The sequence below is a fragment of the Pyrgilauda ruficollis genome, unplaced genomic scaffold (genome assembly GCF_017590135.1).
Source record: "Pyrgilauda ruficollis isolate IOZ18807 unplaced genomic scaffold, ASM1759013v1 scaffold31, whole genome shotgun sequence".
Classification (NCBI taxonomy): Eukaryota; Metazoa; Chordata; class Aves; order Passeriformes; family Passeridae; genus Pyrgilauda; species Pyrgilauda ruficollis.
In genome coordinates, this window is record NW_024524489.1 from 5,941,538 (window position 1) to 5,958,016 (window position 16,479).

Consider the following 16,479-nt stretch of genomic DNA (forward strand, 5'->3'; position numbering starts at 1 on the left):
CCCGTATATTCAGTATTTTATACTGATGTCCTTTCTAATAGCACTCTGAGATTTGTTGTCAGAGTTGATTTCTCCATTGGAAAAACTGAAGGCATTTTGGAAGGGGTTCTTCATTAGGGGAGAGTTTTGAAATACTACAGCTAATGGGAAAATGGGAATCTAAGAGGTATTTCACCTAAAGCTGACTTTGCTGCATTGCCATCACTCCCGTGGACTTCCTTGGCATCAAAATCTTGCAGCAAGGAATTCTCTTGCTGCAGTATCGCACTGGAAACCAGCTAAGTAGAGGATCAACACACAAAAGGCACTGGAAACCAGCTAAGTAGAGGATCCTGATTGCATATCCTGATTGGGATTTTGCTTTCCAATAAGTTGATGAATTCCTAGACTTGTAAAACTCCTTGGTAAAATATCCATTCTCTTTCAATTTCGCCTGTTGCCTTTCTGTGTTGAGTATCTTTATGTTGCACCAGCAGATTCCCTGCATTTGTGCCTGGAAGGTAAATGTAATTTGTGGCAGGCCACTGAGAAACTATTTTGATTTGAGATGCCAGCAGAATTTTTAAAACAAGCCTGTAAATTGTGGATTAACATACCACAAGAGGTATTTACTCAAGATTTTTAAAGGAAGCCAAAGATGAAGTTGCTGTGTAACTCCGGGCTGCTGTTCATGTTCCCCTTTTTGCCAGAGAAATTAGGGGTTGCAAATAAACAATTTTTGAAAAGCTAATGAGGGAAATGCAGGGAATGGAGTCCCCCAGGGATCACTCTTTGGACATGTGCTCTCATATTTTCATCAGTGGTGTGGAAAAAGGGATGAGGAGAAATAGATGACAATATGTGTTGACAGTACAGAATTCTTCATGTTGCTGAAAAATTAGGTCTGAACAAGAAACACTGCAGAAGTTTCTCGTTGTTAGTGTGTATAATGTTGACAAAAGATCAGAAAAAAATTGCAGGTCTCTAAATAAAAACCAAATCATTAATTGGAAGGGAAAATGGTCCCAAGAATGCACAAACAGCAGTGTTCTATAAATTTGGTCTTTTGCAACTGAGGAAGGATATATGTAATCATAAGAGGTGAAACTGTGGCAAGAAGGCAAATAGAATGTTAACAGTCTTTAAAAAGCAACTGAAAAAAAGACAAAGCATCATTTGCAGATGTATAAATCCCTACTGTGCCCTCAAGTAGGGTATGCAATTGTAATTCACATCCTCTGCATCTCAAAACAGTTTTATTGATTTTGGAGTTTAAATCCATGTAAGGACTGGAGACTGGACTAGAATTATATAGATTAAGATTCTTCTAGGTTGGGAAGAGACAAATGGAGAGGCAGAATCTACTAAAGTATAGAAAATTGTGAGTTGTGTAATTGACTGAGTAGGAAAGCACAGCAGTCAAAGTAAACTGTCATGACACTGTCAGGTAATTTCATTATAAAAAAGGAAACATGTTTTTATAGATGAAATTAATTACCAAAAGTCACAATTTATTTCCCCAACAGTTTTAGATTCAGAAATGATTAACATATTCATAGTTATCCCCTGATGACTCTTATAAGGTGATAAGACAGTCTTAGAGTCATAAAATCTCAAAGCCAACAATTGCTAAAGTTGAAAGGATATATATGTTTTTTAGAATCTTTGCCCAACCAATTGCTGCAGTTTAAGATATGGAGCAGAAAATGTACTGTCTACTGCAGGTGTTATTACAGGTAATAAGATATAATCCAGCAGAGCATCTGCTGTGTAGTGGTGTAACTAATGATCTCTGAATTGTTTCAGCCATTTGTAGGAAATCTGCTGTATTTTGTTTCAGTGCCAGCAACAGTTGAATTACATCTCCCTTTCACTGTACAGCTCTGTTCTAAAGCACAGTCTCCAAATCCACCTCCTTCTTCTGAAACAAAACTGTGTGATAACATAGAAAAAGTCAACAGTAACGTAGTGCAAAATGACAGCCATGGCTTCGCTGACCAATTCGGATAATTTAGAGTGGCTGAAATGGAACATCCACATGATGTTCAGTCAGTCACTCATATACCCCACACTTGGACCAGAAATGCTGCACAAAAACATCCCCACTACCACTCTCCCATTCTCCAGAAGCAGCAAATCCACTTGTTTTGGTTATTCTTTCTTGAGACTCTCTACTTATTTGTGGGACTGTAGGGTTGGTTTAAATACTCTTTGTTTTCCTCACTTTATTTTTAGACAAGGTGTCACTGTATTTTTTGAATTCGTTCTCCCAGCCTTGCACCAGCTGTTCAAAGACTCTTGGGTTTTGTCCTTCATAGCTTGGAGAAGGTGGGTCACATCTGGCTGCACATTCTTCATGCTTCACTACTATCTAAGCTTGTTCCTCCCTGCTGTTTATATTAAGGACAGTGACAGCGGTTACCTGGTGAAATAAATACACGTGTCATGCTGACTGCATCAAATGGCACCTGCTGAAAGGAGAGTTCCACAACAGCAGAGTTTTGTTGTGGAAGAAGGATGTTACAGTGCAGAAGTCCGATAGGAGCTTTCCTGTTCCTTCACCAATAAGGTTTACAGCAATAAAGTGTTTCTTAATAAAATCAGTGAGCAGAAACATCATAACTCTCTCCTCTGGGCTCAGGTGTATTATCACATCATCATAGCTTCATGCCAGTTGGTTCAAGAATATCAAACTACAATGCCACTTGAATTTCCACAGTTGGCCATGAACATGCTCTTAGCCCATGGCAAATGTAGAGTAATAGGACTGAGTTTAATCCTTTCTGAAATATTTGCTTTATCTCATTACTGTGTGCACACAGCTGTTGTGACTCATGTGAAATTTGACTTCACCATGTATTTAACTCATAAAATGTTTTTCATGGTAAATAGGTTGCCCTAAAAGAGCAATTAGCTTGAGGTAGGAGAGCATGTGTATAATTTCTTCAAAGGTGTTCCCTCACATGGTGAGAGCTAGTCCTGCATTTCTTCTCCCTTACAGGGCAGCAAGTGTTTCCAAAATCTAAATATGTTTCTGTTCAGCCCAGCCAGCATTTTTTTTTCTTTTTTAGGTTTCCTTAACAGCCTTTCTATTTTTCTCTTGTGGCCAACAATGCTTTTCGGTTTTTTTCTTTTTTTTTTTTTTTAATTTCTTTTTCTCCCCCAAAACCATTGGGGAATCCAGTGATTGGATCAGCAAGTTACAACAGAAATCTAAATCCTGTGAGGATAAAGGCATTTTAATGCAATAGGGAGATCAATAATATTCTGTTCTTACAAGTATAGTGAATTGGCAATTGTTCTTAATATGAATATTCTATTTCAGCTTGCTACATTACATAACTAGGTAATCTACATTTTTAGTTCATCCTTCCCACAGGCAGAAATGCATTAATGGTATTTCTTCATATGCTGGCAGTTTTGCATTATGTCAAAATATATGTCTTTGGTATTTGTTAGGTTGGTTTTAGCTTTTATTAACAGGGCACTATTTTTTTCTGGATTATGTTTTGTCCGTTTTGAATTAGCAGATTGGCTGTTACTAGACAGTAACTGTAAAGGCCATCATGTTTTGCTGAAATAAGGGAGTTACTACTCTTCCAAAGAATAGTCTGATGAGCCTATTGAATATGGCAACCAAAAAACTTAGCTTCTTTAATTTGAAAATTGAAATCTCAATACATTTTAATGACAAGATATTTTATCCACACACTGTTGTAAATTTCTAGAATTTGCTCACAATGGGACCACTAATTCCAACAAGCAAGGCTGTCTGTGTGTCTTCTTGGTTTGTTTTTTTCCCTTTACTTTTCCTCTTCTCTATTTTGTCTTAAGTAGCCTTAGAATTAGGGGAGATGTTACTGAAAATAGGATTAAAAGCATTTGTGAAATCAGAACAGAAACAGAAGGCAGGGATCATAACTGCTTTGGATACTTCCTCAGGTCTGGAGAGCATCGTGGTAAAGCTGCCCTGTTTTAGGCAGGATTTGTTTTGTATGGGTTGGTTGCTGCAACGGGTTGGTTACACAAGACTTCCAGGAGCAGTCAGCGATAGTGTAGGTGAGCTTTTAATGCTGCCCTTCCCTTTTTATAGCTCTGTCTTGCGAGACAGAGTATTGTGGTTTCCATTTAATCACCTTTGAAATAATTGTCCAATTGCACAATGATACACAGCCAATCTTTCACAAGTTTCACATGTTTCAAAATAGACAAGGGAGTGGTGTTGAAGACTTCTGCAGCTGAGGACTCGAGAGGAGGGAAAATGGAAGATACTTGTAGTGGTCAGTAGCAACTGCAGTGTTAAAGGTCCTCAGCTGATACATAGTGTGAGGTCTAAATGTCCCTCCTAATTAGAGAAAAAGATTTGCCCCGAGGTCAAAGGGTCTAAGCTTTGATGAGATTAAATGTATTAATCGGAAGTTTCTGTTCTGTCTTTTCAGAAGAATGGAGTATCAAACGGAACCCTCTACAAAAAAACATTTATTGAGCACTTTGAACAGGCGCCAATGTATGTTGCAGTTTTTACTTTCGTGGGGTTTGCAGTGGGAACAATATTTGGCTACCTGCGAGATTTTATGAGAGCCTGGGGACTAGAAAAACGTAACATTGCTGCGGAGAGAGAACAACAAAAAGTATGTATGAAAAAGCCATTATGTATCCACAGCTGAGTTTTCCTCTGATTGCAAGTGATTTACAGCAATTTGTGGAAGTAACAAGGCAGACAACTTTCATTTTACAGAGCATTGCACAGGGGTGAGAGGAGTGACACACCCTGCCAGTGGAGTTGTGTGCATGTGTATGATTATGCACCTACATTTATGTAAAGTCATCGTTTTTACCCAGGGATGTGTTCACCTCATTCCAAGATGTGTTCACCTCATTCCAAGAGTGCTGTGATACTCTCAGCGAAACAGAATCTCAGAATATTGGGTCAATCCACAGAAAAAGAAAATTCATAAATGCCTTATTGTTAAATATATCTTCTTTCCAAATCTCTTCAACACCGATTTTCCTTTGTCCCATCTGGCTACCTTATGCTGTCTTTCACAGCGAGGAAGTTCTAAATTTTTTTATAATTGAATTCTTGCAACTCCCCAAATTTTTCCTCCCATACAGTTCCAAGTGAAATTTACACCTTAGCAAAATCAACTGCCTTGCAACTTTGTTGAAAATTTTTGGTTCCTCCTCCTTCTCTGTGCAGTTTGGGTCATCATTTATGGTAACACCTGGAATAATGAAGGAAAAACATGAAGAGTTTTGCTGTTTCTCTTGCAAATAAAACTCCTGAAATTGTTTCCTGTTTTAGATTTTCAAAGATGCATGCATAACTTAACAAATATCACTTTCAATTCACTTTGTGATCTGGCCATTTGTTAATTCCAGTTGTGCCAGTTAAATTTTTTTTGTCTTTCACTATGGATTACATGTTTATTTAATTTTCCCACATGTAACTGTACGCCATGTTATTTTATCAGTTTATTGTATGCAGTTCCCAGCAAGGATATATTGCTGTTTCATATAAAGCTTTGTTTAAATGTAATTTCTAAGTAAAATCCACGGATATTCATTAATTCTCAACCAAAAAAATTGTCTTAACTGGATGTTTGCATCTCCACCCTAGGCCAGTAATGCCCAAATCACATATATTGGACTAGCTTTTGTCTAATGTATCCAGCATTTCGTGAAATGTAGTGAGTTGTTTATCCTACTTTTCTGCAATCTGCTCCACACATAGAAAAATGCTCAATTTGAAGCAATTGGTTTCTTCAAGTGAAAGAATCTTGATTTTTATTTTTTTTTCCATTTCCAACTTTCAGGATATATAGGGAGAGTTAGACCAACTTGTTTACCATTTAAAAAAACCAAACCTGACCAACCAAAAAAGAAACCAAAAATCCCCCAATCTTTAAACAGAAACAAAATACTCTACCCTCTAAGAAATACAACATTGTCTTTTAAAAGAATTATAGTAGGTATACAGTATTGCTGTTTGGGGTTTTAAGTGACACAGGACCATGTGGCTGCTATGGCTCTCTGTTTATGGATGAATCAGTTTTTCCTTGTTAATAGGAATGACTTGGGTACAGAAGGAGATATTTTCACAGCAACATAACCCTGTGCATGTTTTCAAACCAGGATTTTGTGCCACTTTATCAAGATTTTGAGAACTTTTTCACCAGAAACCTCTATTTGAGAATACGGGATAACTGGAATCGTCCCATTTGCAGTGTCCCTGGGCCACAGTTTGACCTCATGGAGCGCGTTACAGATGATTACAACTGGACATTTAGGTGAGTCACCTTACACCCTGCCTCTCTCAGCCTCATCAGCATACTCCTGACACCTCTGCAAAGCACAGAAAGTTGTGTCCAGATCCTTGTCTAATATCCACCAGCATGTTTCTTTCTGCAGTCAGCACCATGCTGACAATCTGACCCTTTTCTTCTGAGTATTTGTTTGGAAATGCAGTATAGATTTCCAACTCAGTTGCAGGTGGGTTTGGCTGTGTCAGCACAAGACAGCTCACACAGCATTTATAACAACAGACCTTGACTCTGAATATTACAACAAAATTTGGTTTATCCATTGGTTAGGTTTTATATCATAATTTTTTGCATTGCATGAATGTGCTTCTTGCCTTCATCGTGAGTCTTTGGCTGTGGGTTTTAAGCAGATTACAGCTTGAGGTTTTGGTGTATTGCAGCTGACTGACACAGCTATGGGAATTCACAGCATAGACAAAGTGTAGGTTGGCTATATTTGAGCTTATTCAGAATGCATCACAGTGTTTCCCATATTTTCATCAAGTTTAAGTTCTGTGTGTGTATGAGAACACTGATGACTTCATGGAAGCAGTTGACAACTTGCTTGAAAAATTGATGTCTGTAAGTTGTTCCTTAAATAAAGTCCTCCATGTGTTTGTTTATTTAAAACAAACAGCCATTGATCCCACATCAGTATATTGCCATCTACAGCATGGCTTCTAGAAAGCACTCTGACCATGAAGCAGTACTTAGTTAGGAAAAGAGGAAGGCTAGAAAAACTTCTGAGCTGTTAAGAGTGTGAGGATTACAAATTCACAAGTAGGAATTTGACACTGGAACAAAATTTGGTGGGAAAATTTTGAGATTTTTTTTTTATTTTCATTTGGGATTGGAAGGAAAATTGCACTATTGTTCAAAATTTGCTTTAATTATAGGTTTACAGGAAGGACTATCAAGAATGTAATCAATATGGGTTCTTATAACTACCTCGGCTTTGCAGAAACAGATGTTAATGCTTTGAAAACTGTGACCAGAGAGTTAGAAAAATATGGGACAGGAGTCTGCAGTACCAGGCAAGAGATGGGTGAGTAAACAGCGAGATGGCCACCAAAGGTTCTGTAACTATGCTCTTTTTATCACAGGTATCTTAAAAGAATTGGATACAGAGAACTTTAATCACATCAGCAATTAGTTCTTTCACAGTTAAAAGGAATGCTGTGTTTTATTTGTTCTCACATGAGGGCTTTTTTTAAAAGGAAAACTAATACTGATTTTTGGAAAAGCTAAACCAAATGTGTCATCTACTGGCCTGAGACTTTTAATGGTGAAAACACACACACATTGAGATTTCAACAATTGTTCTGGGGCAAATTCAACTGCATCACAGATTTATATGTTACCACACACACAGATTTCAGATTAGTAAAATGATCTTTTACATAAAGTTTTTAATCCCATGTTCTAAGAATGTATTGGAATGTTTTATGAGATACTACTGGCACAAACCAGAAATTTCTAGTTTGCCATTAGCAAATAAATTCAGGAAGGCTCCATCTGACATTTTTGGTTTTATCTGTTATGATTTTCTGCTTTTTCAGTTTGTAGGCTGCATGCAGTGTTACTTTCCACACAAAGCCTTGAATTCCTTGTGGTGCAATCATCTTACATTTAAAAAAAAAACCAGTTTCAAACCAGAGAAATGCAAGGGGAGGTTTCTCTTCAGGCTTTATCTTTCTTGGGAGTATTAAAAAAAAAAAAAAAAAAAAAAAAAGAAGGCTTTCCAGAAGAGAGACGTCTATAAATATTTCTTTTTTCTAATCCAGCAACCTAAAAAAATTACATTTTTATCTTCAATGTAAACTATGTTTTTCCATAAATCTTACGGAAAAAAATACTGTATTCAATTTAGTTTTTTTTTTATAAAGTCTCCATTTCAGAAGAAAAAGTAATGCAAACTTTGTCTCCTGCTTCTTATCTTGTCATTGTGGTTTGATTTGCCAATAATAATTATGTCAGTGACAGCACTCAGAGAGGGTTTACAGGTTGACCCTACTTTCCTTTTCTAGGTGACCCATCTGGTGACTGCAATATAATATTATTTAACCAGAATTGCATGCTTGAGAATGGTCACCACTGCTAGTCCTTTAAGGTATTGAAGGAACTTTCTTTTTCTCCCAGATTTCCATTTTGTCTCAGAACATTTCAGGTTGTTTTCAGGACATCTAAGATTATGTCTGGTGTTCCTCATTCTGTAGCTTTTGCTGAATTGTTTTACTGGGAGATTTATTCTTTAAACAAACAAACAGAAACAAAAACCACAACAAAAAAAAAACAACCACCAAAAAGCCACCAACCTAACTTATTAAAAGATTGATTCTGTGTTCAAATATTAAAAATCTTACTAAGGAACTTCATCCCTTCTGTTTGAGGGCCAACGTATAGAGATTTCTAGGATATTCTCTTCATCTGAACTCCTGTGCTGTACTCAAAGTTGTCTTGACTGATGGAGCAAGGATTTAGATTCATTCTAATCACCTTCACAACAGCCCCATGACCTGCATCAAGACTATCCACAATGCAGGAATGGGCTACAGATGAGGAGCGTCCTCAAAGCCTTGTGAGTCTCGGTCTTTTGGAAGTTTGGAGAGCAGCTTGGACACGGACGAATTAAGGAAGGAAAGCAGGGTGCTTAGGCCTGGCTGAGCTGGTGTAAATGAGCAGACACAGCAGTTCGTCCTGGGCAGGTAACAGAGAGCCCGTGTTGGTGTGCTCCATGGGGAGAGGTGGCTCCTGTGTTGGTGCTGGCTCTTTGGAGCCCGTCTGTCACCAAGATCTGTATAAACAACCGAAGGAAAGCAGCCTCTTGTCCATAGTGGATACCCTCTTTCCTTGTTCCTTTATGTGCTTTTGCTCCATTCTCATCACAGTCAAACTGAAAAATTCTGAGTTAGGTGTATCAAAGAGAGAGATGGGGAAGGGTCTGAATGAAACATCTTACCTTTATAAATTATCCTTTCTCATCTTCACCTTAGATAAAAGGAACAGGATGAGTTTGTTTCTGGGCAGATCACATTTCAGAGCTTCTGTTGTTATTGTGTGTGGAGCTAAAGTGTTTTGAAGTAGAAGTGCAGTGAGCTGCAAGAGCCAAGGCTGTAAATTGCCTGTAGGGTTCTAATCCAAGAGAGCACTTGAACGTATTTATATTTTCAAGCTAATTCACTTTGAAAGTACTGCTCTGCTTGTGTGCATTGAAGTGTCTGGCATGTCTGAGTTTTGCCAAGGTCTTTCTCTAAGCAATGGTAGCTTTCTGAGAAGGGTCATTCCACTACTTTCAGAGGATTTCAGATAGAGGGTAAAACAAAGAGGACACAAATAAAAGTAATGTGAGTGATGTTTGAAAGAATACATGATGGTAAAACTGTCCTTTATGGTCTCCTGCCTACACTCCTCCTCTTAAAACTATGGAGGCTGTGGAGAGGACATACAATGCTATCATATCAGGATGCTGTTGTAGGTAGCTTCCTCTTAGAACAAGGTTAAAACTGATGAAAACACTGGCTGACCTTCCTAGACTTATCCCCCATAAAAAGATGTAAGGCTTTTCAATTAGTTTTTAATTTCATGCTCTTCTTAATTATAATAATAATAATAAATTACTTTCTTGCTATAACAGTGTCATTTCAGACACGTTTCTGAGGGTTTTGTGGGGCTTTCAATGTGAAATAAAAATACTTTCCTTTTTTTAAGAACAAGCTACCTATTAGCCCTTAGGAGCAAGATTTTGAAGTTATAAGTGGTACATCCATGAAAGAATTAACTTGCTGTTCCACAATCAGAAAGCAAAACTAGAAGTTACTAGAAAGCACACAGAAAGCCAGCCATAGAGCCTCAGTACAGTACTGCATAAATCTGCTGTTTGTTGTTGTCTTGAGTAATCTGTGCAGGTCTGATCAAAAATATTTAGCAAAACTGGAAAGTGTAAGAAAAGAGCCACAAGGATCATCAAAGGCCTCAGACAGCTTCTGGGTGAAGAACTACTTAGCTTGCTGTCTCCAGCTGCCACAAATGCCTGTCATCTGTCTCAAAAAAAGAGCATAAGGGGAGAAATTATAGAAATTTTTAACATCATGTGTGATGTGGAAGAGTGGTCAGGGTTCACTGTCCTTTCCCACTACCAGATGTGCAGGGCATTGTATGAAGCTAGTGAAAGGTTTTCACCTAAATGCTGGAGGCTGCCAGACCCGAGGAGCTCATTGCAGCTGTGGAAAAACACATTCTCTCTCCTGTGAAAATGTAAAAAGTTTAATAAAGGACAACAGGAGACAAGGACCATGGAGCAAAGGTTGTTATGGCCGGGTGCATCCTGGCACTCAGCCAAGAGCACCCTGTCACCTTCGGGGACACCCCTTAAATACCTTTGCCCTTACACCAGCCTGTTGCATATTCATAGACCTTTATGCATATCCATAAAGCAGTTTACATATTCTGGGAACTGTTTTACATGGCCCCTCCTCAGGTCTGCCTTTTTTTAGACCACGTGTGTTTCTTGGCTGTGGTTTTGGTTTCTCTTTATCACTTCCACTTTGGGCCTTGGTCCAGTCTGTCTTCAGACAGTGAGTGCTGGTAGTTGGCATATCAACAGCAGGGTCCTCATCCTGTGTTCACTGGATGCTATCCCACCCAAGCAGGCATTTTAACACAAGCATAGCTCTTTCACTACTATGTCTAAGCTTAACTAACAACAGAAATAAAAACTATATCTTTATAACAAAGTTACTTTAACATCACACATATATAATCCATTTTGATATTTGCAAAAAACCAATATTATAATATGTATCCATAACACTGCAGGTACCAGAACTTCACAGTCCCTTGTGTTCTGAGGGACACTGGCCATGTGTGCAGAGGAGTGCTCATTGATAGTTACTAGAAATACCCAAACTACCTGATTCAGGATGTCCTTTTTAACTCTGAGAGATGCCAAGAGAGGATACAGAGAGATCTGTACCTATTATACCTGAGGAAATTGACCATGAGTGTTATTTAAATTAAATCAACTTTTGTCAGTAGCAGTCTCTCCTGTAGGTTCAGGAAAAGGTAATTTTTTTATTTCTTTGCCTTGTTCATAATACATCAAGAAACCAACTGGGACATAAAAAGAAGCAGGAAGTTTTGGTTTTTAGGAATAAATGTTGGGTCTGAGAAAATTGTTCTTGAATGTTGAAGGAGTTAAGCAGCCATCCAGTACTTCAAAGTGGCTACAAGAGAGTTTGAGAGGGATTTTTTACAAGGGCGTGGAGTGACAGGATAAGAGGGAATGGCTTCAAACTGACAGAGGGCAGGGTCAGATTAGATTTCAGGAAGAGATTCTTCCCTGTGGGGGTGGTGAGGCTCTGGAACAGGTTGTCCAGTGGATGCCCATTACTAGAAGTGTTCAAGGACAGGCTGGGTGGGGCTTGGAGCAACCTGATCTAGTGAAAGGTGTCCGTGTCCCTGTCCAAGGTGGGGGCATTGGAATGAGATGATCTTTAAGGTTCCTTCCAGCACAAACTGTGCCGTGATTCATTCTATGATTCCATAAGTAACTGGACACCAACTGTTCAACTAACTGGAGTGTTGGGAATGTTAGGGCATTCCATATAAACTGCCCCACAAAAATATTTCTACTGTTATATGTATTTGAATTTTTATCTCAGAAGTGTTTTTTTTTTTTTTTAGCTTAATAAAACTGCCAGCACATAGGAACTTAAATAAATATGAAATAGCAAGTGTTTCCTCCTATAATAAAAAATGTGAAAAAATGACAACTTGAACGTGAAGTCCTTTTTCCCATGCAAACCAATGTCTTTTCATGGCTGGAGTGGGAGTTGGCTACTGTTAAAGGTAGCCAAGACTTTTAAAGATTCAAAAGCCTTTTGTCTGAGCCCATCCTCTTGTTCAGTGTTTATAGTCAGCCTTTTCTAAGCAATGTGACTGAGAATTATTGAGAAACATGCAAATTAGCTTCCTGCTTGCTGCTTGCAGATGATAACAAAATCAGCAAAGTTACACTTTTTTTTTTAAAGATAAGGCAGATTGTCGTGCTCTGAGCACTCCTAGGGGCAGGCTGGTGACAGGGCTGTCACATGGACAGCCAATGCTCTGTTTGTCTAACTCACCAGTATTCCTCATGGAGATGACATATGTGAGTAACCGGAGCAAACGTGTGATTAGTGCTGGTTAGGCAGCCAGGCAGGATTCCTGCCTTTTGAAATACTTCTCCTGTGATTATGCCTTGGACCAAAAAACAAGATGGAGCCTGCACAGAACACTTGGAGGGTGATTCACTCTGGAGGGCATGTTAGGAGATTACCCTTTAGCACCTAACTTGCACTCAGTTTTAGGGCTTTTTCTTTAAGGATTTTTTTACACTTGATTGTGATCTCATTTCTAAAAAGCAGAGCTGAAAATCTGTGCCAACATTTAATATACAAAAGTAGCTCAAACTCATTCATCTCCTTTCACTGAGTTTTAAGGCCTAATGTGAATTTGTAGCAGCATTTCAAGAAGATAAAAATAGTTATTTGGCCATTCTTTCTTTTATATTACTTCAAAGCTTTAATTAGGGCCAAGGCTCATTTTAAACATAATACTAAACAAACATGAAGAAATGTTTCATTTTTCATTTTGGAGAAAGAGATAAAGAACTGAATGTCCCATAATTTACAGTTTCCATGTGGAATCTTAAGGAGAAATAAAGCCACAAAAATGAGAATTTGTGTGCACGTATATATACACATATTTCATAATCTTAGCTGTTTTCTGATAGGGTATGGTATAAATTAGGAAACAATTCATGCAAAGAATTCTCTTTTGTCAAGTCCATTAACATCCTTTTTCTTTTTGTGCCTACCCTCTCATAAATAACTAATCCAGCTTACAATCAATTTATAATCATTGGGTCAGGTTTGTTCCTTGTATTTCACCATTGCAAAAGTATGCTTTGCAGTGCAAGATTAATAGTCTGGATAGCCCATCTTCTAACAGGTGGAATTGACGGCATCTGTAGGAATTAAGGGTTGTGTGACTTGTTTAATACCTGAAGTATCTCTGATATATGATGTTATCTGCATGCAAATATTTAGATACCTAAGATGTTGCCATACAGGCTTTGGCATGAAGATGCTGCATTTACACTGGAAATTTTAACTTTGTGTTTTTCTAAAGGAAAAAAAAAAAAAAAGAAAAGAAACAATAGCAGATGATCTAAATCTAGTTGGAAGTTCTGTTAAAACTAATCTACCTTTTTTTTTGAGAATCACGAAATTACACAAGTACATTATTAGATTTATGACACCCGTGGCATCTTTGTGGTATGAAAACCCTGTCAGTTGGTAGCAATGTTAAGAAACCTTGAGTATTTCCTTTCTGTCAAGTGATTCATCAAAACCCCTTATTTTGGGACTCTTTTTTGCACAGACAATGTTAAATGAGGCAACTGCATGACATTACTGTGTGCTTCTCTCCCTCTCTTTCCAACAAGTCTCATTCTACAAGCTGAGGCTTCCCTCTGCTAGTGGGTCTGTAGGACAGTGATACCATCTGCATCATCTGCTCTGGTAACACAGTGTAAAGAAATAATATAATTTCCACAGCTCCTGTTTCTTCATCGTGCTATTAATAACTCATCCAATCTTGCTTTTTGTAAAAGCGTGCGTGTCTTTCAACAGTACAGATTTTTTCATCTCTGATAATCATCTTACCAGAGTGAGTTTGTGACCTGAAGTTTCAAATGTGACAAGGAAGTTCAGATGTTTTGTTCTGCTCCCCACCCTCCCGAGGATGCCTCATTTTCATAGTGTAATGGTTCTCAGTCACCTTGGTGAGTCACAGCAGGGATGCACAGGGTTCCCAGCTGTTCTTTTTTTCTTTCAAGGGCTTGTTGCTTGTATCAGTTCACTCTTCCAGCTTTTGTTTAACCTGAGATGAGCAGGTGTTTCCCTCTCTTCTTTGGGTCTTAGAATTCCAAACATAAAATTCTATTACAAGACACTGTAGCCAGTTCAACCAGTCTGTGTCATTAGTGAATGAGAACCTGAAAGACTGTGTTGGGCAGACCAACCAGTGGCATAAACCACCTTGTCCAAGCTGAAAATGTCAAACTAAATAATGACTCTATGGATCATGGGAAGTCCATCTTCCAGCTTTATCTCTCTAGTAGTCCGGCAGTGACTTTCAGCCCAACAGCATGGTTATGAAAAAACAGCAAGTGTATGAAAAAAAAAGCCTCTCAAAACACAGTGTACTTCATGTTCCCTGTCACCAGAGTGCAGTGGCAAGTTAATGGAGGGAACTGGGTCATCAGATTTTGAAAAGTGTAGGGGATTTGCTGTGAGAAGTGTGGGAATCTGTGGAGGTGGTTCCAATTGTGAAAGTCCACTTTTGATATGATCTGTGCTCTTAATACCTGTATAGTCTTGGATCACAGTAACTCCTGCTGTATTGTACTACTTACAACTGTTCAGCAGGAAAGAATAACTTTCAAAAGGATTTTGTCTCCTAAAGATGCAGGTACCTTTCTCTTTTTTTGTCTTAAATCCTTCCTGGTGATTTGGTGTGCATTGTTTAGTTGTATCCTCATTTGTTGGGTCAAGCCAAGCTGTAGTCAGTCAGTGGGGAAATTCTAATGTCTGTTTATAGGCAAGCATAGAAAGTATCTGTGTATACAGTGAATTAAAAAGATATATCTATATCACTTTTTATTCATCATATCATGATACTGGTCTTGAATCTAGCACAATACAAAACATTTTAAGGGCCAAGCTAACCTCACTTGACATCTCTAAGGTTGTATTTAATGAAGAGCTGTGTAATTACTGCCTTTGTTATGTAGCTTGAGATGCTGAGATGTTTCAGCTTGTGCCAGCTCCTTTGGATCAAATTTGCATTTGTCTGGTAGTGCTGTTTATGCTTGTCATGGTGGTGGCTGGGACCAGCTGGGAATGCTAGTGGACAAACTTCATCCCAGCAGCACTGTCTGACCCCTTGTTTCTTGCAGTGGAGAGAGGTGATAGAATTGATGCCATTTGTACAGTGTCCAAGGACATCGTGTGTAGAGATATCTCCTGATATGATTAAATAATTGCGTAATTATGTGCTTTTTCAACTCTGTTCAATGTATACATCAGTCATGAATCTCCCACTGACCGTACTGGTGTGTGTTGTGTTGCTTCTGCAACACCTTACTCACCACCAACAATATTGCCATGATAATTAACATGATTCAAAACCAGGGCTCATTTTGCAAATCTTTGTCATTCAGGATTTTGTTTTGCTAACCAATTTCAATTTGTATTCCAGGATTTGTAGGCAACAGTGATGTACAGTATCATCTGCATTCGCACTTAGGATTAGTAAATAATAAGTAGGAATCAGTCACTATCAAAATGAGTCATTCTTCACCATGACAAAATCAATAAAAATAGGTGCAAAATGCGCTGTTCTTTTTGGGTCATCTAATAGGATCTTTAACAGAACAGTCTGTATTGAGTCAGGCCTTGCCTGTTTATAAAAACAGAAAACATGTGATGCAACCCCAAAAAGCAATTTAACTCCACCCCAGTGTCAGACTTATCCCTGGAAGAGTCAGGGACAATCGTGTCATGCCTTAAAATGCCTGCCTTGCAAAGCACACACTGCTGTTTCTCACGCTTTCACAAACCTTCCAACTCAGGCTGTGACCATAGTGCGCTTGGCTTCGAGCTTCCATTTCAGACTTCATCTTCTTTTGGTGTGCTGATAGCCCTCGAGTGACAAAATAACATCTCACTATGCAGCTGATCCTGCTGGAACTCTTAGTCGTCCATGAGTGCTGTAGGTTGAAGACTAGATGGGCCCAATTTGCAAAAAAATACAGAACCACAGAAATACATGCTGAGTCCTGCTGCGCTTACACTTTAAGACAGATTCTTACCCACATTTCCAGTGAGCAGCTCAGCTCTGAAACACTCTATTTCATGGAACTTGGATGCTAAACAGTGGCTGTGTGCAGAGCCAGCTCATATCCTCGTGTGTCTTGGGATGTACAAATTCAAAAAACAGCCATCCTCAAAGAGCTTCACACAGAACTCAGCTCACACATTGTGGAGTTTCTGCAGAGCCACATTTTCTGTGTCACATCACCTAATTCTCAGAGCACAGAGACAACCCAGCCCCAGGTCCATGCAGTGTGACACAAGGAGTGCAGAGACACTCT

At 38.6% G+C, this 16,479-nt stretch overlaps 1 protein-coding gene across 1 annotated transcript in view; it reads left to right on the forward strand.

The window, feature by feature from the left end:
* The window catches only part of SPTLC3 (serine palmitoyltransferase long chain base subunit 3), a 78,479-nt gene that overhangs the window by 24,161 nt on the left and 37,839 nt on the right, over positions 1–16,479 (forward strand). The window contains exons 2-4 of the mRNA XM_041474051.1: positions 4,419–4,610; positions 6,115–6,269; positions 7,178–7,326. Coding sequence (XP_041329985.1) covers positions 4,419–4,610; positions 6,115–6,269; positions 7,178–7,326 — 496 coding nt within the window. The remainder of the gene's footprint in view (positions 1–4,418; positions 4,611–6,114; positions 6,270–7,177; positions 7,327–16,479) is intronic.